Below are 25,676 nucleotides of genomic sequence, written 5' to 3'. Positions count from 1 at the left end.
GTTCATCTCATCTCCAAACAGACTACATAAAGCTGTTCACCTTTTTCCTTATTTTTAATAGAATTAAAGCCCATTTACTGTGACCTTTGACCTTGAGGATAGAAGCATCCTTGCTGGAGACATGATGATTTTTTACATTCAACTATTCTAAGTTGGAAACAAAAGTCCCTCTGCCTCAGGATATAAAGCAGCTGTGAGACTCATCATAGCAGCCATTTGGTGAGGTGAGATCAGTAGAAGTCTTAAGATCTAAATTCTGCAGATACCATGATTTCTGTCCACTCTGTCCTGTTAACTCTGGTGCTGTTCTCCGCACTGAGCGGCAACATGGTCACTGTCGCCACGCCTGCAGCTAAACTAGAAGTTGGTGAGACAGAACAGGAAGGCCTGGATTCAATCTGGGGTGACGAGCCCATGGTTGAGCCTGCTGTGGTTCCTCCAGTGTACCGAAGGAGCGTCTTGCTGGACAATACCATCAGGGATGAAGACGGGAGCCCTGAAGTCCTCATCATCTCGGTAAGTGTTGCAACATTCAAGACCCTTGAACTTTATCGGCCATTATGAAGGGTTTCTTAGCTGTAACTGATCGCTTCATTTATTGGAAAGTACCTTATTCTGAGCAACAACCATCAAATATAGGAGCAACTAGAAAAATACCGCTTGTTGTGCTGTACTGTTAGCATTGTTCAAGTTCCCCTGAAATGTCCAAGTATGAATAGTTAGTTCCGCACATAAAACTGCATTATCAGAAATATTTGATCCTTGACAAACAAAACCACGGCTAAATATTCAGGTGAACCAATCTTTAGGCACTGTTGATTGAAAGACAATATGATTAAATCCAAATTTACCATCCATTTTGATCATTTGAGTTAACTTTCAGCAATTCTGTTTGCTGTCATTCAGCTTAATACTGTTCTGTCAGTGACAGTCATGCATCATAACTATGCATATGATATTTCTTTCTATAAACAACCTCTGCTAGCCATAGTTCAACAACAAAGAGCACATTATCTCCATCCTGTGACTGAACACTTGACCTCTTTCAATTGGCCACCGTCCTCGCATCTACTGTTAAGTCAATATTTCATACACTTCTATAAAAAAAAGTTTTACAACAGCATTGGAAAACCGGGAAATACTATTAGCTGAAAAGGTCAAATGATCACAAGCCTATAAAGATTTATTGGAATCACAGTGGGAAGAATGATGTATCAGAGTTCCCTCAAACGTTTGGCCGCGATGTGTAAAGAGTTTATCTGACGACTGTGTCTCCTGTGTATCGTGAACATGGTGGTTATCTCTGTGGTAATGGGGAACAGGCAGCTGTAATGGAGGCAACAAAGACATCTGGGTGAACCGGAGCTGTGGAGGAAAACAAGCCACTGTGATATAGTAAAAAATGAGCGAACACATTTCTTCCATTTGGGGTTCCTGTGGCTTGGATCAGCTGGTAAAGGCAGATCCAACACCTGCGCTACAAGAGAATAGATAACCTTTAAGAGCTGTTGCTGCAACTCGACCATCCAGAGTTCACATCCTGCATAGTGGGAGCGTGTGTGGGCTTAAGGTGTCACATGTAATCACTGATCAATACAATGTTCCAGGACATGAGGCTGAAAGGGCACAGTGTTCGTGGGCTGAACCCGGCCTTCACCCGGAGCTCGATCCACTCTCCTGCCGAGTACAGTTTGAAAATAGATCGCAGGGACACCGACCTTGACGGTAAGAATCAGGAAGCGTTTGTAAGATCATATTTAACCATTTCACATTTCTTAATATTTACATAACCCAATGCTCTCTATTGTGTCCTTCCTGTTTTTCAGTGCTGCGATGTATGATAGGAAGAGTGTACCGACCCTGCTGGGAAGCATAAGCGTTTCTCTTATCCATGAATGTGATGTAAAAAAAAATTCTTCCTAGTGCATTGTGCTAAAATGCATTTCCTTGTAGAAAATGTGTGCAGATAAATATGTAAGACAAAATAAAAGTTTATTAAAAATGAACAGTTGCATCACATTTACAGAGCTGACTTCAACACAACTGAAATAAAAGTTCAACATTTACAACCAGTGATTAAATACATTTAAGTATCTACACGGGGTTTAGTGATCACTTGTCTTGAAGATGAATAGAGATAAAGTGCAATTACAAAATACAGACTTCCAGTTGATGCATTCAGTTTGCAGCCACATTTTCCACACTGCTAAAGGTCGAGGAATCAGTTATCACTCAAGATTTTGTGCTTTTCATTGTCTACATTTTGACATTTTAATTAAATGAATAATTTGCCATTTTGGGATACTGATTTACTTTCTAGTTTGAGAGTTAAATAATAAAATTGATGCTATCTGTGTACACTGCTGTATACATGAAGCCACAAAAAGATTAGCTTACCACTACACAAGGAAAAAAAGAAGAAAGAAACAGCAGCTTGGCTCTTACCAAATTTCTGAAACTCACTAGTAAACATGTTGGTTGTATAATTTGTTTAAAAATCAACTGGGGGAAATCAGCTGAACAACCTACGGCTGCTTTTCCTGAACTACATTTGATAGAATGCCCATATTGTGTGATTAATTAGTGGATATAATGATTAGACTCTGAAGAAGCTGGTTAGCTTTCCCTGTCCAGCTATTAGCTTCTTCTTACTCGGGGCCTTGCAGACGTTTTTGCCAGGCATTTTAACTGACGCACGGCTCGGCTGTTTCTTCTGTGGAGGCTCGTTCTCTGATCCGCCACGTTGGTCAGATTCCAGCTGCTTCCTCTTGTTCCCCTTGCTTTGCATCTGAATGCCAGTTTTCTTTCTATTACCAGGGCCTGCACCTCTGTTTTGGGCATTTCTGCTTCTTTGCTGGAGAGCAGCCCCCCGCTGTGCCTCACTCAGACACTCAGTGGCAGGAGTGGCTGCAAAGACTGAAACAAAGCAAAAGCAGGGGTGACAAGTCAGTAGAGAAAAAAAAGGAAAATGTTGTGACGAAATTGCTGACGTTAGCTGCTAGTCGAAGCAGACTTTATGTTTATTGTATGAAGCTACAATTCAACATTTGTCATGTAAACTTGATGGAACTGAGCCTGAAATCCCTCGGAACAAAACACAGAAGGGGAAATGGGCAGAAGGTCTGTGTGAGTGTGTGTGCTTTTTGGTTTTTACTACAGATGTGGGGCCGAGCAGGTTTTATAGAATGGGGATTCATTTAATGACTGATGGTAAGTACCAGTCCCAGGGCTGGGACCGGGAAGGGTTCAAGGCCGGAGCTGAGAAGGTGTGCCTGGGCCTCGGTCCAGCTGTGTGGCGTCAGAGGAAACAGAAATCTGCTCCAGCAGAAAGAACGCAGCACGGTTCATGTTGACATTTTGAGCTTTGCTCTGCGTGCAGTAGAATACAAATAGCACCTGTACACTGTAAAAATTCAACATCTTACCAAGTCTATTTGTCTTATTTTTAGTCATAATGTCTCATCCCACTTGATTTAGGATAAATTCACTTAACAAGAGACATTTCAGCAGATGGAGGGACTTGTTAAGTCAATGCATCTTATATATCTTGCTGAGTCAAACAATCTTGAAATTATCTTGTTTTAACCCTCCTGTCGTCCTGCAGATCAAATTGACCCGTTTTAAAGTTTAAAAATGTGGGAAAAAAAAAAAAAAAATTTTTTCCCACAGTCAAAACTTCCACATTTTCCACAATTTTTGAACATTTTTTGATGGAAAAAAAATGTTAAAAAATAGTTTCTTTAAGAACATTCGGGAAAAAAATCTATCAAAATCGAGCTAAATTCGCTGGATTTTGGTTGATTTTTTTCCTGAATGTTCATAAAGAAAATATTAGAACTTTTACTGATATATGGAATCACTTTAGATATTTTTAGGTTGTTTTTTTTTTTTTTTTTTTTTTTAAAGATTTTTATTCTTTTTTTTTTTTTTTTTTAAACAATTTTTTATATGTTTTTTATTTTTATTTAAATTTTTATTTCTGGCCAAATTTGGAGATTTAAAAAAAAATGTTTAAGGGAAATTTTTAATTTTTTCAGACAAAAGAATAATATTTTTTGGTGCCTGTAAATGAGGACAACAGGAGGATTAAGACACCTAAGTTTGACAATCCTGGTAAAATAGAGCTTAAAATAAGTTTTCCCAGCTAATTTTAAGATCTCAATATTCTAAATATCATATCTTATTTCTAGAAATCTTACCAAGTCATTTTTCACTTGTTCTATTGGCAGATTTTTTCACCGATTTCAAGGTAAAAGTTCCTTGAAATAAGTGTTTTTTCTTGTTTTGAGAGGAGCATTTTTTCCAGTGTAGTATTTGCAGAAATGGGAGGTTGAATCCGTACCTGTGGTTGTGTCGTCCCCATCAGAGCTGGACTCACCGGCAGCTGTGGTGGTTTTGGCTTTGGGTGCTGGGTGCACACAGGTAGGAAGCTGGCTGGAGCTGGGGAAGTCCAGCACACGGTTGAGGGGCAGTTCTTCATCCTTGTAGGTGCACGCAAACTGGGATCTGATGACTCTGTCCCTGGCCTGGAATAAACAGAAAACAATCTTCAGTCCAGCTGATACGGTGACATAGTTGATGATCAGTATCAGTGACTTGGGGCAGGTGACCTCGGTCGTCTGGATTTTAAATCGTGCTCTGTGGCTCTCAGGTGTTTTGAAACAAAAACCCTCACACTAAAAACTCAATAAGTGCTTTTCCACTCCTGCTCAAGAGCAACAACTCTCTGCAGCTCCGTGAGGCTGTATTTAAGGTCGCTACTAAAAACTATTGTTCAATTAATTAATATGTATGAATTATTTTCTAAATTACTTTATTCATCTAAGCAGTTAACCGACCATTTAATTCAAATTGCATCACTTTCAACTAAGTTCCCCATTACAAAAACACCTCTGAAGTAAGTGTGTTAATTCCAAATCACATGACCTGCTCCACATGATGTCACTTCCTCCTGAAGAAAAGACTGGCAAGACTTAATTAGCTAAACAGTAATAAATAATAATAAATGTCAACTTCTTTGTCATTTTGTGTATCAGCATTGTCGTTTCCTGTCTCATTATTGTCATTTTGTCTTGGTTTTGTCATGTTGTGTCTCGTTGTTGTCGTTTTGTCTGAGTTCTGTCATTTCGTGTCTTATTTTTGTTGTTTTGTGTCTTGTTTTTGTCGTTTTGTGTCCGAGAAATCATTTTCAACTGAGCTACCCATTACAAACACACCTCTCAAGAAAATGTGTTAATTCCAGATCACATGACCTGCTCCACGATGTCACTTCCTCCTGAAGAAAAGACTAGCAAGACCTAATTGGCTAAACAATAATAAAGAATAATAAATGTCAACTTTTTTGTCATTTTGTGTATCAGTATTGTCATTTCGCGTCTCGTTTTTGTCATTTTGTGTCTCAATTACAGAACACCTGATGGGGGCCTTAATGACATTAATATAGGTTGACAAATCATATATTAGCTCAACTGTATGCCACTTTAAACAGGAGAAACTATTCTTCAGTCTCATCACAGTTAAATATCCTAGACAGTAGCACGGCACCTCATTAAAAAGCCCTTCGAACAGTCAAGTTAGTTCTAACAAAGCCAACGATATTGAGGAGTGCAATCCCGGCCCTGGGGCACGCAGATCCACAGCTTTTCATCCACTGTTTGATCTACGCCTGCTTGGGATTAACACAATCCAAGGATTTCACCCTTCAGGCCAGTAGGCCACAGTAGGGAGGAGAAATCTGAGGGAGAAAAAAAAAAATACAGCGAGCAAAGCTGGGTGGGTCCGTGAAGCACAAAGGGATCGAAGCCTTTGTGCTTTTCAAAAGAACTTCTTAAAAGAGCACCTAAAACAGCAGCAAACCCCAAGACTGGGGCACACTTCACTTCAATAATGGAGCTAAAAATGCACGGCTGCCCTGGTTGCATGCTAATAAAACATATCTGAAACAATGGGAGGCGGATGGAAGAGTGAACACGGCCAAACTATGACTGATGGAGAACATCTAATCCAATTACAACAGGTGGGAGCCCAGCGTGGCACCATGTGGTCAGACGGCTGTCCTGAAATAACCTCCGCACACCGCCTGACCCCATGCCGGACACCTGACCAAGACGCTCCTGATGGTACTTCCAAAAGCAGGTGCGAACAGGTGAGAACAGGTGCACCATTACGACTATCACTCTGAAATCAAACGTACACACTGCAAAAACTCTAAATCTTACCAAGTCTGTTTGTCTTATTTTTAGTCAAAATGTCTCATTCCACTTGATTTAAGATAAATTCACTTAACAAGAGACATTTCAGCAGATGGAGGGACTTGTTTTAAGACAATGCATCTTAAATATCTTGTTAAGTCAAACAATCTTGAAATTATCTTGTTTTGAGTTGAATTTTACAAGAAAACTCAAAATAAGTTTATCCCTCGTGTCGTCCTGCAGGTCAAATTAACCCGTTTTAAAGTTTGAAAATGTGGGGAAAAATATATTTTCACAGTGAAACTTCTGATGTCCACATTTTCAACATTTTCGGGAAATCTTTGAACATTTTTTGGTGGAAAAAAAGAAATGTTAAAAATGTTTCTTAAGAACATTCACAAAAAAAATCAACCAAAATCCAATGAATTTCGCTGGATTTTGGTTGATTTTTATGTGAATGTTCTTAAGAGAATATTAGAAGTTTTACTGATATATATGGAATCACTTTAGATGGTTTTAGGATTTTGTTGGAAGACTTTTACTCATTTTTTGAAAATATTTACAAGAATTTTCTTGCCAAATTTGGGGGAGTTTTTACATTAAAACTGTTAAGGGAAACTTTTAAGGAATTATTGGAATTTTCTTCCTGAAGGTTTTGCAAATTTTCAGAAATTTGGGGAATTTTTTTGCTGATTTTTTGGTTTTTTTCTGTTAAGTTCAGTTAAGTTTTCCCAGCTAATTTTAAGATCTCAATATTCTAAATATCATATCTTATTTCAAGAACTCTTCCCAAGCCATTTTTCACTTGTTCTATTGGCAGATTTTTTCACTTATTTCAACGTAAAAGTTCCCTGAAATAAGTTTTTTTTTTCTTGTTTTGAGAGGAGCATTTTTTCCAGTGTGGTACTTCCAAAAGCAGGTGCAAGCCATTTCTGCTGCTTTGTGCTCTTCACATGAGCTCATGCAGGTAATAGAAGTGAGAACAGGTGCACCATTACGACTATCACTCTGAAATCAAACGTACATACAGCACCGTGCTTCTAAAACATCGTCATTCATGTCCAAAGGAGCAACAGCAGAGTTCCACTAAGGTTTTTTTGGCTCATCTGTGGCACTGAGAAAAAGATTTGGAAACGTCCCAAAAGCAGAAACTAAATCTGTCCATCTCCGTGTGCGCCGGTTGACGTCAGCGCATGATGAAACCGCTGGAGAAGCCTGGGATCAAGTCATTTAGCAGACAACAGGAAACAATAACCTTTCAAGTTCCCCTCGCTAGTCGAGTTACGCGACTGATATGGCATCTTCAAAGTGAAATTGATGCAGAAAGCTTCCGCTCGCCGAGTTCAGGAAGCGGTGAGCTGCCCAGGGACCATTACGGCGCACTCAAACAGGAAGGCAGCCAGATTGTGGGGAGCTAAGATGACATCTGCTAGCGCAATCAAATAAAGGAGCCATTTCACCAAATGTGTTTAGCATACATGTTCAAGAGGGGATTCACACAGCTGATGAGCCTCATGTTGAAAGATCAGGCTTAGTTTAAAATCTAAAGCCACTCTTGTGTTTTTGGGGTGACTCAGCTGCTGTGCAGCAAAAATACACTGTTAAAAAATACTGTTGCATTCAAAATTTCACTTGGTAAAGTAACTGAAGGGTCAATATATAATTGTGGGACTTTTTGTATCATAATTGACATTTTTGCTGTTTTCAGGTCTAAAATCAGCATGGCCGCCTATAACCAAACACCACATGGCATTTTTAAAGAAAGATTGTTCTAAATATTATATATACAATTGAGTAAAATTAAAATTGAAAGTTATTTATAAAGATATTGTATTAAACCTGTTGACATGCCATAAATCCACACTTGACTCACACACTACTTTATATTAAATAACTCAGAAAGCCTTGGAGTCTGGCCAGTCTTTTCTTCAGGAGGAAATGACATCATGTGGAGCAGGTCATGTGATCTGGAATCAACACACTTCCTGGAGAGGTGTTTTTGTAATGGGGAACTCAGTTGAAGGTGATACAATTAGTTAATTTCCATATAAAATTTGATATATTGCCAAAACAGAAATATCTGTCATGATTATCTCAATTTAATAAAAAGAACACAATCAAAACATTTTTGAATAAACTCATTTTATTATTGTTTAGCTAATTAGAAGGTGGTTGTTATTAAATTCAAACGGTTATTTAGTTGACATTTTAGTGACATCCAGTCATTTTTTATTAACAAATGATTGTTTCCCTAATAAATAATTATGGAATTTGTAAGGACATGATCATCAAGAGCATAAAAAACATTTGTTTTTTAACTTTTCATAAAAATGTATGCAAGATGTATCCCATGGACTTCAAAAGTCCCTAAATTATATATTGACCCTTAAGTATTGCTATAAATTCTATAATTTGATGATTATAATTGATGATTTAACACCTAGGTAGCATAGCATTATGCTATATGGAATGCTACATGTTTGAGGCCAGTATTGAAATACAGGAAAACTGATCATCTATGTTAGATTTTCCTTTTTTATTCCGTGCAGTCTTCTCCTTCGTCAAAACCCACAATTGCAACTCGACCCCTGAGTTAGGTCAGAGAATCCAGCACATTATGCTCGTAGCGGCTGATGTGTTCTCGAGCAGGGATGAGGAGCAGCCACAGAGGTCTGCAAAGATCGCATCTTTCTTCGTTCATTTTCAAAACTTATTGTTGAAGGACATTTATATGATTTCACACAGCTCTCTCTGGAGCCACAAAAAGGCTTTATGCACGTTTTCCACATATGCAGCCACAATCCCCAGCACATGTCACCAGACTTTCATGTGTAAAACTGGTGCAGTTCCTCTTTCAAATGAATGTGATGATGAGTGGAACATTTTATGACTGAAAAGTCTTGTCAGTGCTCACTGTGATGTAATGGTGATGCCGTTTCTAAAATTAGTCTGCAACTGTTTTGATTGTGGATAAATTATTAAGTCATTTTCAGTGACAAATGCAAAAATGTGATTGTAAAAAGGTTCTAAATTTGAGTGACTTTTGATTAGGGGTTGTTGTTTGGACAAAACAAGATACGTGGAGACATCATCTTGTGCTCTAAAATATTGCGATGAGTATTTTTCACTTGTTGGATTTTCATTGAATAGTGTAGCACACTTTGAGCCAACAAATAATGGTTGTTTCAATTGACTGTTTTTGAACAAACAAAACTAGCCTGTGCCATGTCGTCACAAGGTGGCGCTGTAGGTGACATCACATACGGCTGAAATACATTGAGTAGAGGAAGCTGGAAATGAAACCAGTTGGTTGCCAGGCACTAAATAAAAAACACTCGAACAAGAAACAAACAAAACAGAACGAGGTATTTCGAAAATGCTTTCAATTGAGGAATTTGCAGTTATTCTTTTACATTAGCTGGTACTAGCCATATTCCATGCTGCCAAGACAAGGAGACAGAAACAGCAAAACATTTGAGTTAATTGTTTCTCCAACAGAATTAATTACTCCGCCAAGGAATGCGGCGCAGTTATGTGACAATTGGTGTCTGTCTGTAACTTTACTCAAAAATGGACAAACAGATTTCGATGAAATTTTAAGGGAAGGTCAGAAATAACACAAGGACCAAGTGGTTAGATTTTGGCAGTGATGCGGCTTACAGTCTGGATCGATGGATTTGTTAAAGATTTCTGTATCATTGCAATATGGCATCACTGTAACTATGACAACAAGTGAACACTACGTCAGCTGCCTGCTGATGATCACATGATTGTGATCCTACTACAAATCGACCGCTGTGGACTTATCCGGACTTATCCATTGGAATACAAGGAACAATTTATTAAATTGTGTGGGTGTTTCTGAGTCCCATCAATTCCCGCCGCCCACTGCATAACCCTAACCCAGCAACCCAAGGATTCAAAGGTACCACAGCAACCCAAGGTGCTCCAGCAACCCCAAGTGCCCAAGTACCAGCTCCAGTGGAACACTATCCATTCAAGAAGCCAGGCTACCGGCCCAACGTGCTACACCAAAAGCCCCATTAGACCAGTCATTAACCTTAGCAGCTTATGCATGCTAAACTGGCTACATATTTAAGTCAACACACACCTGTGCTCAGCGCAAGGTCATTTTATTTGTGGGTACATCTATATTAAATGGCCACAATCTATGTTTTTGTGATTTCCGATCATCAATAACTAATAAAGAAATGCTGCATTTCTGACAATGCCATATGGAGGAATGAGCAGCCTTGGAGGAGTACTGTGCTCTCCGAGTGATTTTCTAGTTTAAAAAGGTGCCTTTAGAAAACATAAAAACCACCTTTAGTGAGCATAGGAGCTTTTTTTGCAAAATTTGGGAAGCTTTCATGAACTGTTTGTAGTGTAATACTTGAAAGTGTGCCAAAAAAAGTGTGGCTGGGTAGTGACCCATAAACTGGGGCTATAGTCCCCATGCAGTGGTCCATGGGTTCGACTCCCACCCATGGCCCTTTGCTGCAGCTCTTTCCCCCATTCTTCTCCCCACTTTCCTGCCTTCCTCTCACTATGACTGTCAAATAAAGTTGCAAAAAAATGTTTAAAATGTGCCAAAAAATGCTAATGATTAATGATTTTAAAACACAACTAGGTCAAAATTCTTCATCAAAAAAAAAATCTTGTTTGTCTATTAAAAAAATATATGTACAATTGGCCAACTATGGGATTTATTTTTTACCTCAAAATATAGCCTCAAAAATCCAAAATCAGTTAGACTATATAGTGCGATGGATGGATGGATGGATGGATGGATGGATGGATGGATATTTTAATAATCCTGAGGGCACTTCAAGAACCATAGATGGAACACAACCATAATGTAGCAATAAATGGAAATACTCAAGTACCAGTTTCATGTATTCAGTTACTCTCCCCTGCTGAGTGTCGGCTGTGAGAACCGCTTTGATCAACAAAATCTCAGCAAAACTACACAAACACTAAAGTCTGCATGCTGCTGCATTAACAGGCAACAACAAAAAAAGATCCTGTCAGATGTTTTAAACTGACCTCTGAAAACATCCCAGTGAAACCAGAGAGCAGCTGAGCTTGCAGCCAGGAAGGAAGGAAGGAAGACAGAGATATTGATATCAAATATGAAGTATGCTACAGTGTGCACTGTAAGCGAATAGGCCCTGACAATAGGATAACTTATCGTCAGGATTGGTTAATGGTTTGAATCCCCCACAAATAATTCATTTTATGCCACTGACTTAAACAGCACACTCAAACCAACACTAAGAGCTAAAACACAGCTGTGCAAATGGGAACGGTGGAAGTCCGTTAAGATGTGAGCTTCAGCTAAGCAAATAAATAATATAATACCAGGGAGAAATTACAGGATGTAAAGACATTATTTTCAATGTTTGCACATCTGATTCAATTTGAAGTAACTGATGGTTTGGATTTGGGGCTCTTGGATGAAGGGGCCCGCGTTACCTTGGGTTTGAGAGGGTCTAGTCGGCTCTGGACTCGGTTCCTTAGGGGTTCTGGAGAACATCCAGTAGACACTTCGGGGGATCTGGGGAGAGCGCCGCAATGGGATGCGAGCACAAGAGGTTTATAAATTAGAAAAGCCAGAAGGTTACACTAACCAAGACAGCGCTGCTCTCTCTTTATTGTAGCTTTAACAGTCAAGTTTCCAGCATGTAAAAGATGTTTTCACTAGCATCTTCCACTTCCAACACGGTGTAGCCACCCCCCTACCTCCGAAACACGGCCAGTGGCTATTATTTTTTAATATTTTTATTTCAGATGTTTGACCAGAGAAATTGTTCCAGTGCAGTGTGGGAGGATTTTCCTCCATATGGTTTCAGTGGAGAGTTGCAGAGTCCTGTGTTGGTCTAATTGCTGCTTCAGGGGTTTTCCCACTCTGACTGAACTCTGCGGTTGTGAGAACGGTCTAATCTAATTCAGTCTCTATGTGATGACTTCTTCATAGCTCAACGCAACGTTTTTTTTTCTCTTTTGCCGCAAAGAATTTGGCTTAAGCCCCATCAGACATGCCTGTTGTGATCAACTGCACACAGCGCAAAAAGAAAAAATGCTTTTTGCTCATCATGACCAGAAATGGTAAAAACAGTATTAACCCTAGTGTCGTCCTGTCGGTCAAAATTGACCCGTTTTAAAGTTTGAAAATGTGGGGTAAAAAAATTTTCACAGTGAAACTTCTGATGTCCACATTTTCAACATTTTTGGGAAATCTTTGAACATTTTTTGGTTGGGAAAAATAGTGTTAAAAATGTTTCTCAAGAACATTCACATAAAAATCAACCAAAATCCAGCGAATTTCGCTGGATTTTGGTTGATTTTTATGTGAATGTTCTTGAGAAACATTTTTATTGACATTTGTTTTTTTGTCAGCTGTAACCAACCTGAACATCATGAGGAAGCAGGTTCCATCGGCTCCACTGAGGACAGGCTGGTCCTCGGACAGCAGGTCTGCCTTGTTGGGACACGGAGGGGTCACGGCTTCTTCGTCCAGCAGTGCCATCAGCACCTTGACGGTGTCCCGACCTCCGTACGCGGTGGCGTGATTGACCGCATGAGCTTTTGGCTGCAGATAAACATCAACACGACTGGATCAGAGCGGATATTGAAACAAGATGAAGCGGGTTTTGTAGCCAACTGGCTGGAGAGCAGAGGCCAGCGGCGTGTACAGATAGACACCAGGTGGCGCTAGAGCACCTGCCCCTTTCCCTCAGTGTCAAGCAGGTGCCCTCCGCGTCTGAATTTTTTGTAATTCAAATTTTTATTGTGTTTTCACAAACATGGTACATGGTTTCAACAACAAGCAAGGCCCAAAATAAGTATCAGCACTAAAGACACGGTCCAAGGCAGGAAACTGTCCAGTTCAGTCAATTTTTATGTGATCCCAAAGTCTGTCCCAGGGTGACCTGTCTTCAACTTGTGAAGTATCGGACAGTCTTCTTAGCATACGTTCATACGACACAATTTCACTCATAGCGTCAGCCCACTCCCGGACACTTGGGGCAGTGGGGGCTTTCCAATGCCTCAAAATAATTCGACATGTTGTGATTAAACTCATTGAAATAACAACAAATTGTTTTTTAGAAACATGTGGCAAACAGCTTCTGTCTCCCAATAAACAAATCTCGGGGCAAGAGGGTACATTTGCACCTAACCAGCTACTTAGAATCTGTGTAACCTGTTCCCAAAGAGGCCTAACTAGTGCACAGTCCCAAATACAGTGAATAAATGTTCCCCTTTCATTTTTACATTTCCAACACAAATCATTTCCCAACAGCTTCATTCTGTACAATCTTGATGGAGTAAAGTAATACCTGTGCAACACTTTATAATGTGTAAATTTACTCCTTGCCTCTCGCACATATTTACCACATTCTGCTATAATTTTTTCCCAGTTATCGGATTCAAATGTATGCCCCAGATCCTTTTCCCAATTTACCTTCAGACTGTCAGTATCATTCCTGGTGGCAAGAGTTGCAACTCTATAAAAATGAGAGGCTCTGCGTTTTTTCAGGGGAAGCTTCATATAATTTGATATTTGATTGTCAACAAGACTATAAGGCACTGAACTAATACAACTTCGTATTTGTAAATATTTCCAGAAATTACTTCTATCCATCAAGCCGTATCGTTGGGATAGCTGGTCATAAGACAATAATACTCCTTCCTCAAATAAATCACCAATAGTGTTTATGCCCACATCTGAATTTTTAAAAAAAAAAAATTGAAACATTAAACACACACACACGACCTGTGCCGTGCCGTGCCTCGCCCCATCTCGTAACGTGAACACACATGTGGCAGCAGCTGCTCAGCCCACAGGTATCTCCACCCTGACTGTAGCCTCCAACCAGCTAACACTAAATGAATCCAGTGTTCATCAGCCTCAGCTGATGATTTGTCTCTGTTGTGAAGAAGCCTGTCTCATGCAGCGCTAAACAACCAGACCTAAATTAGTCAACTGCCCCCTGCTTAACAAGCTGGACTACCCATAATTATAATCAATTAATCAACATAACATGACGACGATGACCACACAACCAGTGTTATTTGGTGAATTGGTACAGCATATGATCAGTATACTAGAACTGAATATTTAGTTTGTGTAGGTTTATTATTAGCCTACATCAGGTAGAGGCAACACTTGCTGTGACTTATTTGCTAAATGACAAAAAGAAAAAGTAGCTTTCTGCCTTGTTGGAGCCTAATGTCAGGAATCAGTCTGGATACTGTTGATCTCTTCTAATTTACCAATCACAGCATGCCTAGAAGGGAAAGGATCTAGAGAGACAAAGACAGGGATCTACAGCAGGGAAGCAGCTCTCTGCTCTCCTGGATTAAATAAACATCTAAGGAGGATGAGGAGACAGATCATGATCATGAAGAACAAAGGTCAGAGTCAACATCAGAGTCATGTTAACTGTTTAGGGCCTTTTCCTCTAATTTTATTGAGATATCTTAAAAGCTGTTCCTGATATATTATGTCAACACAAAGTGATTTGATGGAACTAAATCAGGCAATAGGCTGTATTAGTAAAATATATTATTTTGTACTAACTATGAATTACTTCTACGTTACAACACTTGCAGTAATTTTGTATTTACATTGATAGGCTATTATTAAAACTCTGACAATGATAACTTAAATACCCTATTAAAATGTGTCTCCAGAACACAACTACACAGTGCACAAAGTTCCCTTCTTTTTTCCACTGAGCACCTGCCCCCCAAAATATCTGTGCACACCTCTGGCAGAGGCTGGACATTACCCTGGCAGGACTTATCCTGGTCCCACTTCCATGTGCAACCTGTGTCTGTATCTGGTGGAGCTGGTGAATCCTTTCCTTCAGCTCCTTGGTGGCCTCTTCAGCTGCGACGTACGCCGCCTCTCCGCTGCTGCGTCCCTTCACCAGCGCCGCCCTGATGGCCGCCACCAGCCTGGCTCCACATGCACTGAGGAGTAAACACAGCGACAGTCAGCCTGTCGCGCCGTAGATGCAGAAAAAGGCTGCATTTGTTCTGGAAAGGAGTCGACTAGGAGCAGGTTTTCATCTGGATGGAATTAATAGCGCTCAAGAGTTCAGCCAATGTTTGCCAACAGGAATAACTCTCCCCTAAAGCTGGAAACCCAGAAAAGTCGGGGCCTTAGTCTGAACGTCTTCAAAAGATATACTGCAGCTTCACTTTCAATTAATTGGACACTGACTTTAAGGGCTCAGAGTAATTGTTGCTGAGCTAATATCCAGTCCAGCTTTACTTCACTGTAACTAAGCTTTGCCAATGCTAACAGTTCTGAAGCAGAAATGTGTTCCAAATCCCAGTTAAAGTCACCCTGGACACCGTCACTGTGCTCACCAAGGACCGTCAGCCGAGAAACTCCAGGATTTTCATCCATGTTTGTCTCCTCCACGTGTCCAAAAATCATGTTTTTGTTGTTTTTAGTCTTTTTTTTTGTCTGACTAGTATAATTTACGTTATGTTTTTGTCGTTTGTGTTTCCTTTTTGTCTCGCTTGTGTTTTTTGTCTTATTTTTGTCATTTTGTTTTTGCTTTAGTCATTTTTGTCATTTCATGAAATTTTTTGTCTTGTTTTTGTCGTTTTGTGTGATTTTTTGTCTTGTTTTTGTTGTTTTGTGTAAGTTTTTGCCTAATATTTTTTCTCTTTTTTGTTTTGTTTCTTGACATTTGTCCCACTTTTGTCATTTTGTGACTCATTTTTATAATATTATACCTTATTTTTGTTCTTTTTAGTCTTTTTTTTGTCTGACTTATAATTTGCGTCACATTTTTGTTTATCATTTTTGTCGTTTTGTGTTTCCTTTTTGTCTTGCTTGTGTTTTTCATCTTACTTTTGTCATTTTGTGTTTTGCTTTATTCATTTTTGTCATTTTGTGTAATTTTTTTGTCTCATTTGTCATTTTGTGTAATTTTTTGTTGCTTTGTAATTTTTTGTGTAATATTTTGTCTCTTTTTGTTTTGTTTTGTGTCATCTGTGCCATTTTTTTGTCACTTTGTGTCTCATTTTTGTAATATTTTGTCTTATTTTTGTGTCATTTTTGTAACTTGTCTTATTTTTGTAATATTTTGTCTTATTTTTGTAATATTTTGTCAGATTTTTGTGTCATTTTTGTAATTTTTGTTTTATTTTTGGAATATTTTGTCTTATTTTTGTGTCATTTTTGTAGTATTTTGTCTTGTTTTTGTTGAGCTTTACTTCACTGTAACTAAGCTTTGCCAATGCTAACAGTTCTGAAGCAGAAATGTGTTCCAAATCCCAGTTAAAGTCACCCTGGACACCGTCACTGTGCTCACCATGGACCGTCAGCCGAGAAACTCCAGGATTTTCATCCATGTCGGTCTCCGCCGTGAGTCCAAAAATCATAGCAACACATCACTTATGGAGGTTTCTAGGAGTCAAGTGCACTAAAGCGTGTTAGAAAAAGATGGCGGTAAGGTGGCGAGGCGGCGGTCTGAACCCTGACCCGGCTCTGATGTGAGCGAGTAACAGAATCATTTGGGAAAACAGATGTTCGCCGAACAAGGGGCCCTGAACTCGCCACAGAAGGCGTTTGTGTGAGGAAATACAGTCCTCCGCTGAGAGCGTAAAGGCACTGGCTGTTGAAAGACATATGCTGACCCAGTTCATGAGCGTCTCATCACACAGGAGCTCTCTCATCGCACGAACCGACAACCCTCAGAAGAGCAAATGCTAACATGCTAACATGTTAAACTGCAACGGTCATTTTATTTATTTGCTTTTTTTTTTCATTTTGTGTCTCGGGTTTGTTGTTTTGTGTCTCGTTTTTGTCGTTTTCGGTCTCACTTTTGTCATTTTGTGTGTTGTTTTTGTCGTTTCGTGTCTTGTTTTGGTTAATTTGTGTCTCGGTTTTATTGTTTTGTCTCATTTTTTCATTTTGTGTCTCATTTTTGTCATTTTGTGTCTCTTTTTTGTCATTTTGTGTCTTGCTTTTATCATTTTGTGTCTCGTTTTTGTCGTTTTGGGTCTCGTTTTTGTCATTTTGTGTCTCGTTTTTGTCATTTTGTGTCTCGTTTTTGTCATTTCATGTCTTGTGGTTAATTTGTGTCTCGGTTTCATCATTTTCTGTCTCATTTTTGTCATTTTGTGTCTCTTTTTTGTCATTTTGTGTCTCATTTTTATCATTTTGTGTCTTGTTTTTGGTCTCGTTTTTGTCATTTTGTGTCTCGTATTTGTCGTTTCGTGTCTTGTTTTGGTTAATTTGTGTCTCGGTTTTATCGTTTTGTCTCATTTTTGTCATTTTGTGTCTCTTTTTTGTCATTTTGTGTCTCTTTTTGTCATTTTGTGTCTCGCTTTTATCATTTTGTGTCTTGTTTTTGTCGTTTTTGGTCTCGTTTTTGTCATTTTGTTTCTCGTTTTTGTCATTTTGTGTCTCGTATTTGTCGTTTCGTGTCTTGTTTTGGTTAATTTGTGTCTCGGTTTTATCGTTTTGTCTCATTTTTGTCATTTTGTCTCTTTTTTTGTCATTTTGTGTCTTGTTTTTGTCATTTTTGGTCTTGTTTTTGTCATTTTTGGTCTCGTTTTTGTTATTTTGTGTCTCGTTTTTGTCATTTTGTGTCTCGTTTTTGTCATTTTGTGTCTCATTTTTGAATAAAAAATGACTGGACCACTAAAATGTCAATGAAATAACCGTATGAATTTAATAAAAACCACCCTATAATTAGCTAAACAATAATAAAATGAGCTTTTTCAGAAAGAGTTGAACGCACTACCGCACAAACATCACAATGTGTTGTTAGGGCTCGGCTGAGAAGCTAACGTCGCTACTGGGAACGCTACAAAGGGCGCCTTCAGCAGCTTCGCCCTCAAAAGCTCCCATGATTGAACGGCTAAATCATTTCTGATAACCACTTCTGTTGTGGTGCCAAACGCGCCGACGTCCAAAATAACCTGTAATGGTACGGAGAGTGATCTGATGATGGTTCAAAGCCAGCGACTTGTTGCTTTGATGTGGCGAAGATGAACATGCTTTAGCAATCCCAGTGTTATCATAAAGAGCTTAGATGGGAGTCATTACGGGGATTTGGAGGAAATAATAACAAGATGCAGCAGGACAGGTGGATTTTATGACCACAGGTGTCCGTCAGGCTGTAGACCAGGAGTGTAGAACATGCGGCCCGTGGGCCAAAAGCGGCCCTCCAGAGGGTCCAATCTGGCCCTCAAAGTGTAAAAATTCCAGAGAAGACATTAACTGCAGATTGTAAATTAGTAAAACTATAAAATTAAACTAATTTCTAGACCATGACAAGTTGTTTTGATCACAAAGTAAAATACTAGATTTTTCTTTTGTCATTTTGCATAATATTTTCCCTTGTTTTTTGGTCATTTTTTGTCTGTCTTTTGTCATTTTGTGTCTTTTTTTGGTCTCACTTGTGCCATTTGTACATTTTTTTGTTGCTTTGTATCTTGTTTTTTTAATATTTTGTTTTGCTTTTGTTGTTTTGTGTGATTTTTTTTGTATCACGTTTTTGTAGTTTTGTTTGTTACTTTTGTCGTGTTTCCTTTTTGTCTCATTTGTGTTCTTTTGCCTTATTTTTGTCATTTTGTGTTTAGCTTTATTCATTTTTGTTATTTTGTGTAATTTTTTGTCTCGTTTTTGTTGTTTGTCCATTTTGTCGCGTTGTAATTTTTTTGTCTAATATTTTGTCTCTTTTGTTTTGTTTTGTGTCATTTGTCTCATTTTTTGGTCATCTTGCATCTCATTTTTGAAATAATTTGTCTTGTTTTGTTGTTTTTTTGGTCTGACTTTTGTCATTTTGACCATAAAGTAAAATACTACATCATTCAGTTCCAGATAGCTGTGACTAAATGTTGTGCTCCTTTGTAGACACTCTGTGATCTGGAAGTTGTAATGTGGAAATGATAAACTGAGGCTGAATGTTGCTGAAATTTAACTTACTTTTCTGAAGAAATTTCAGGTTGTTCATAATGTTTAATAAAAAAGATAATTCATTAAATGGGAATATTTTCAGAACGTACTTTTTTGCACCAAAACAAAGTTATCATTCTTTGTAGGTTATGATGCTGTGATTTTACTGGTCACTGGAGATCAGACTGGACTGAATGTGGAACCTGAACTAAGATGAGTTTGACACCCCTGCTGTAAATTTTCCCACCAACCCAACACAGGGGTGCTCGGTTTCCCTTCCAGAATTGAACCGAATTCACGAGAAGTGAATTGGAAAACACTGGAAAGGAAGCAGAATTTAACCTGAACTGGGATTGCAGGAAGAAGTGAAGCGATTCAAAGAAAATTCCACTCCATCGTAAATCACCAGTTTCACTGTATTCGCCTTCGGCCGCTGCCAGATGCTCAGCCTTTCTTGGAATCTCCGTGTTTCTCCTCATCAGCTCGGGAGGATTTCTCTTAAAACACAGATCCTCTATGTAAGACAACAAAACCAAGAGGAATTAAAGCAACACTTTGTCATGATGCATCATTGGAAATGGAGAATGTCAGCAAATTGTTTGTAGCCGGTAGGATTATCCGCTATGTGTATGTGATTAAACGTAGCAAATGGAAAAAGCTGCTGTGACCACAAAGACTCATTTCCTAATTAAGAAAGCCTTGAGGATACAGTTAAAGGTTAAGGTGGTGTTTTTATGTCAATATAAAATATTGGCTGGCTGGTCAAAGTGTGATTCATCTTATTCCTCTGTGTCAAAGTCTATTAAAAACACATCCGTCAGCCTCCGTAGCATTTCGGCGATGGGCCAGTACTCCCAGTTGGTGTTACGTTAATGGATTCTTAGAAAGCGTGGGCACAAATAACTGACAAAGAATAAAAAAACCTGCAAACAAGAACACTTTAGGTCTACAGCAGGGGTGTCAAACATGCGGCCCGTGGGCCAAAAGTGGCCCTCCAGAGGGTCCAATCCGGCCCTCAAAGTGTAAAAACTCCAGAGAAGACATTGACTGCAGATTGTAAATTAGTAAAACTATAAATTTAAAATAATTTCTAGACCATGACAAGTTGTTTGGATCATAAAGTAAAATACTAGATTGCTCATTGTTCTTGTGCGTCTCATTTTGTCTTGTTTTTGTTGTTTTGTTGTCTTTTTTTGTCTGACTTTTATCGTTTATCTCATGATTTTGTCAGTTTGTTTCTCACTTTTGTCATTTTTGTCTTGTTTGTCCATTTTTTTTGTTGCTTTATAACTTTTTGTCACTTTTTTGCTTTTTGTGTCATTTGTCTCATTTTTTTTGTCATTTAGTTTTTTACTTTTGTCAATTTGTGTCTTATTTTTGTAATACTTTGTCTTGTTCTTGTTGTTTTTTGTGTTTTTTTTGTCTGATTTTTGTTTTAATCATAAAGTAAAATACTAGATTGTTCTTTTATCATTTTGTAACTCATTTTGACAATATTTTGTCTTGTTTTTGTTGTCTTTTCTTGTCTGACTTTTATCGTTTATCTCATGTTTTTGTCATTTGGTTTCCCGCTTTTGTCCTGTTGTGTTTCCTTCTAGTCTCACTTGTGTTTGTCTCATTTTTGTCATTTTGTTGCATGCTTTTGTCATTTTTGGCTTGTTTGCCCATTTTTTGTCGCTTTGTAACTTCTTTGTCTAATTTTTTGTCACTTTTTTGTTTTGTTTAGTGTTTTGTCTCATTTTTGTCATTTTGTTTCTCACTTTTATCGTTTTGTGTCTCGCTTTTGTCATATTTTGTCTTATTTTTGTCTTTTTTGTCTGACATTTATCGTTTTTATCATGTTTTTGTCATTTTGTTTTACGCTCTTGTCATTTTGTCTTGTTTGTCAATTTTTTTTGTCGCTTTGTAACTTTTTTGCCTAATTTTCTGTCACTTCTTTTGTTTTGTTTCGGGTTGTTTGTCTCTTTTCATTTTCTTTCTCACTTTTGTGTGTCATTTTTGTAATATTTTGTCTTGTATTTGTTAATTTTTGTCTTTTTTTGTTGTTTTGATCAGTTTAGTCTTGCTATTGACAATGTGAATTGTGACTATTACATGCTTACTGATCTGACCCATTGGCTGCTCATTTTATCCGGTTTTATCCTCCCCTTCTGCTATCTATGTGTTACCAGTTTTAAGATGAACAGCGGTTGCCTCTGTGTGCAAAATGTGGCTCCAAAACAATTCTTCTGCCACTATTCTGAGTGAACGCCGGTGGTGCTCCCTGTTCTGGGGCCTGCCCAAGATGATTATGATTGGTTTAAAGAAATACAAACAAGCCAGAGCTTTTTTCCTCAGCAGAATGATTAGGAGGTGCAGTCAGACCATTCTACACGTCACTCTGTCAGCGCTAAAGAATGGTCTTCTGGTTAAGCACGACTATATTCCTACATCTTCTATTAACCCTCATTTACAGGCACCAAAAAATATTGTTTCTTTGTCTGAAAAAAATTCTGCAAAAAAATCCCCCAAATTTCTGAAAATTTGCAAAACCTTCAGGAAGAAAATTCCAATAATTCCTTAAAAGTTTCTCTTAAAAGTTTTATTTTTAAAAAAATCCCCAAAATTTGGCAAGAAAATTCTTGTGAATATTTTCAAAAAAAAATGAGTAAATATCTTCCAAAATAATCCTAAAAATATCTAAAGTGATTCCATATATATCAGTAAAACCTCTAATATTTTCTTTAAGAACATTCAGAAAAAAACAAAAAAAATCAAACAAAATCCATTGAAATTCGCTGGATTTTGGTTGATTTTTTTGTGAATGTTCTTAAGAAACATTTTTAACATTTCTTTTTTCCACCAAAAAATGTTCAAAGATTTCCCAAAAATGTTGAAAATATGGACATCAGAAGGTTTGCTGTGAAAATAGATTTTTCTCCACATTTTCAAACTTTAAAACGGGTTAATTTTGACCCACAGGACGACACGAGGGTTAAACTTTTACATCAAGAATTTACTACTTAGTTCTAAATGGGGTATATCTTATCCTCCCTACATCAAACCTTAATTCTGTCACAGGAAAAGAAGCATCACGTTAGACCTCAGAGTAAGACGGGGAGCAAGTTAAGACTGGATTAAGCTGCAGTGTGTACCTTGGGTCAGGAATCTCCCCGAGTATTTCCTCCAGGTTGTCTAGAAACTGGACAAAGTCCGACAAGCCTTTGACATGTTTCCTCAGTGGGTCAGACTCGGATGGAGCGTAGCCTTTCCCTCCGAGCTGGATGGCCCTAACGAAAGATGTCACAGCCTGAAAAAAAAATTAAAAAACCACTAGAGAAGATTAGTCTATTTTTTTCAGTCGTAGTTTTGGCTGTGTGGCGTCAGCGCTGAGCACAGGATTAGTGTGAATGTTTCTCACCAAGAAGAGAGAGGTGTTGCTGTCGTGAGCAGCGTGCTTGATGTCGGTAAACGCCTGTCGGCCCAGAGAGCGACTGGGGACGTCCAGGGTTAGCACCAGGGCCATGTCGTTCTTGGAGTTCACAAGCAAACTCAGATAGGAGCAGAAAACCCTTCTCACTGCCATTTTCACCTATTTATAACAAGCAGAAAGCACATTATGATCACACACTGTTGTCATTTTGGTTTAGAACACTTGGTTACACTGGTTTAGAAAAACATTTTGGCTGGCAACTACCAGCACTTCTAAAGCTCACAAACAAACATCACATATAGTCATGGAAAAAATGATCAGACCACCCTCGTTTTCTTCAACGTCTTGTTCATTTTAATGCCTGGTACAACTAAAGGTACGTTACCTGAAGAATACAATGAACATGACAAAAAATGCAGCTGATTCCATAATACTTTATGTCCTCTTTGACATCTTTAAGCTTCATTGTATTCCCAGAGTATGTAAGAGGACATTTCATGTCATCAGCAGCGCTGCACATTCAAATTTGAAGAAAATAATTGAAGAAAACAAGAGTGGTCTAATCATTTATTCCATGACTGTATATTGTCTGTACAAGAAAAACTACAGTTATTGAAGATTATATGCAAAAAATCTTATATTTTTGAAGTATTTATTTACTTCTGGATTCATGCTAAGTTAAGGTAACCCTATTTAAAGCACAGACTTGAGTGTGGTTTTGATTCCCTCACCTAACAATCCACCTAAATGTCAAATATTAGCATTTCTGTTTGAGTAAAAACCATTAAAATCAGCAGCTAGCAGCCTCTATTAAACCCCACTAAAAATGACATCACCATAACTGGTAATGCAGCAGCAAGGCCACACTAAAAACCTTGTAAATTTGCAAATGACAGAAGAGAAAAGGAAAGAGACTTTGTTATGGAAGCACTCGTCCAGCCTCATGTAGTGTTGTGCTTTAAACATCTGCTTGGTAATTGAATTCACATTGCCCTCTTAAATCTGAGTGATATGATATAGAGTTCCTGTCAATAAGAGCAGGATGGATTCCAGACAGAAATTAAGTACGCTGAAGAATGGGAAAGTAAAAGCATGGATTATTGCCTGCAGGAGAAAAGCATTTCGTATTACTAAAACAACTTTATATGAGGGCAGAGGGCAAAGTGGAAATAGCGGGTTTCTTATGGGAGTTTATGATAGAAGTTGCACCTTTTATTAACCCTCATGTCATCCTGTAGGTCAAAATTGACCCGTTTTAAAGTTTGAAAATGTAGAAAACAATATGTATTTTCACGGTGAAACTTCTGATGTCCACATTTTCAACATTTTTGGGAAATATTTGAACATTTTTTGGGTGGAAAAAAAGAAATGTTAAAAATATTTCTTAAGAATATTCACATAAAAAATCAACCAAAATCCAGTGAATTTCGCTGGATTTTGGTTGATTTTTATGTGAATGTTCTTAAAGAAAATTTTTACTGATATATATGGAATCACTTTAGATATTTTTAGGATTTTTTTTGGAAGATTTTTACTCATTTTTTGAAAATGTTTACAAGAATTTTCTTGCCAAATTTGGGGGATTTTTTTAAAATAAAACTTTTAAGGGAAACTTTTAAGGAATTATTGGAATGTTCTTCCTGGAGGTTCTGCAAATTTTCAGAAATTTGGGGGATTTTTTTGTTAAACTTTTGGATTTTTTAAGACAAGGAAACAATATTTTTTGGTGCCTGTAAATGAGGACAACAGGAGGGTTAATGCGGTAGAGCAACACTGGGCCTACCTGGGAGCTGCAGGGATCCAGTCTACTGGACGGCGTTGATGGCACTGAGGGCAGCTCTGGGATCTCCATGTTGCCTGATAGGAACTCAAACAGCTGGGTCTTGGCAGAAGAATAGAAAAAATATTAGAGAGATAAATCGATCGGCTTTATCTTGGACTCTGCAGCCAATCTGATTTCAACCAGCTCCTGCTCACCGGGCTCACGGGCTCCTCGGGCTCCAGTCCCAGTTGTTTGTACATGGAGAAGATATCAACCAGGTCCACGGCGTTGGAGCGTTTCAGGAAGGACTCGTAAGCCTCCAGGATGAGATCATAGTTCTCCGAGCGTGCAGAGCCGGGGGGCGGCAGGTGAAGTTTGTCTAACAATAAGTGCTTCCAGGCCATCAGGACGTCGCTCAGAGCCACTTTGAACTCTCCGCCGTGCTGCTGTCACAGGAAGAGAGAAAACAGCGAAAGCAGCGGCCGTAATTACCATCGGCCTGGAACCAATCAGTTCAAAAGCAGAAAAGACCTTCTGCCGCCGTCCAAAAATAAGCCATGAGCGGTCTCAGCTGGAAACCTGCGGTAATGTCATCCGTTATAGATGTGATGACAGTCGGCCTGATGGTTCAATTGAACTGCGCCGTGACGATGATGTGAACTGGGCTCAGGCAGGCTCACTTTTAGGCCTTCGGATCACTCGGCGCGAGAATGTTTTCAGTGTTTCTTTCCTCTATATCAGGGGTGTCCAACATGCGGCTTGTGGGCCAAAAGTGGCCTTCCAGAGGGTCCAATCCGGTCCTCAAAGTGTAAAAATTCCAGAGAAGACATTAACTGCAGATTGTAAATTAGTAAAACTATAAATTTAAAATAATTTCTAGACCATGACAAGTTGTTTTGATCATAAAGTAAAATACTCGTTGTAAAAGTTGTCCTGCGGGCCAAATTGGACCCTCTGGTGGATCAGTTTTGGCCCACGGCCGCATGTTTGACACCCCTGTGTTACATTGACATAAATGTGCTCTTAAGCAGTTTTTATTCATGTGACACCTTTAACCCTCGTGTCGTCCTGCGGGTCAAAACTGACCCGTTTTAAAGTTTGAAAATGTGGGAAAAAAAATATCTTCACAGTGAAACTTCTGATGTCCACATTTTCAACATTTTTGGGAAATTTCTGAACATTTTTTGGTGGAAAAAAGAAATGTTAAAAATGTTTCTTAAGAACATTCACAAAAAAAAATCAACCAAAATCCAGCGAAATTCGCTGGATTTTGGTTGATTTTTATGTGAATGTTCTTAAAGAAAATATTAGAAGTTTTACTGATATATATGGAATCACTTTAGATATTTTTAGGATTTTTTTAAAGATTTTTACTCATTT

The 25,676-nt window shown here is 38.4% G+C and overlaps 2 protein-coding genes across 6 annotated transcripts in view; one reads left to right on the top strand and one right to left on the bottom strand.

The window, feature by feature from the left end:
* Positions 1-201: 201 nt before the first annotated feature.
* pmch (pro-melanin-concentrating hormone) lies at positions 202-2,002 on the top strand. Its single transcript, XM_023288943.3, has 3 exons — positions 202-516; positions 1,608-1,725; positions 1,827-2,002. Exons 1-3 carry the CDS (start codon positions 268-270, stop codon positions 1,874-1,876), a joined length of 417 nt encoding a protein of 138 aa, XP_023144711.1. The 5' UTR covers positions 202-267; the 3' UTR covers positions 1,877-2,002.
* The window catches only part of parpbp (PARP1 binding protein), a 24,776-nt gene continuing 1,073 nt past the window's right edge, over positions 1,974-25,676 (bottom strand). The window contains exons 3-11 of one of the 5 annotated variants that reach the window (XM_055006655.1): positions 24,512-24,742; positions 24,318-24,416; positions 22,523-22,693; positions 22,257-22,411; positions 14,987-15,170; positions 12,602-12,783; positions 11,667-11,748; positions 4,343-4,526; positions 1,974-2,916 (exon numbers count right to left, since the gene is read on the bottom strand). In XM_055006655.1, the coding sequence (XP_054862630.1) occupies positions 2,597-2,916; positions 4,343-4,526; positions 11,667-11,748; positions 12,602-12,783; positions 14,987-15,170; positions 22,257-22,411; positions 22,523-22,693; positions 24,318-24,416; positions 24,512-24,742 (1,608 nt within the window). In that variant the 3' untranslated portion in view covers positions 1,974-2,596. The remainder of the gene's footprint in view (positions 2,917-4,342; positions 4,527-11,666; positions 11,749-12,601; positions 12,784-14,986; positions 15,171-22,256; positions 22,412-22,522; positions 22,694-24,317; positions 24,417-24,511; positions 24,743-25,676) is intronic. The other 4 variants (XM_055006657.1, XM_055006656.1, XM_055006659.1 and 1 more) reach the window with 4 other exon arrangements.

The sequence above is a fragment of the Amphiprion ocellaris genome, chromosome 21 (assembly GCF_022539595.1).
Source record: "Amphiprion ocellaris isolate individual 3 ecotype Okinawa chromosome 21, ASM2253959v1, whole genome shotgun sequence".
NCBI lineage: Eukaryota > Metazoa > Chordata > Actinopteri > Pomacentridae > Amphiprion > Amphiprion ocellaris.
The sequence above is the reverse complement of the archived record's forward strand: the minus strand, read 5'-3'. Positions and strand labels throughout refer to the sequence as shown.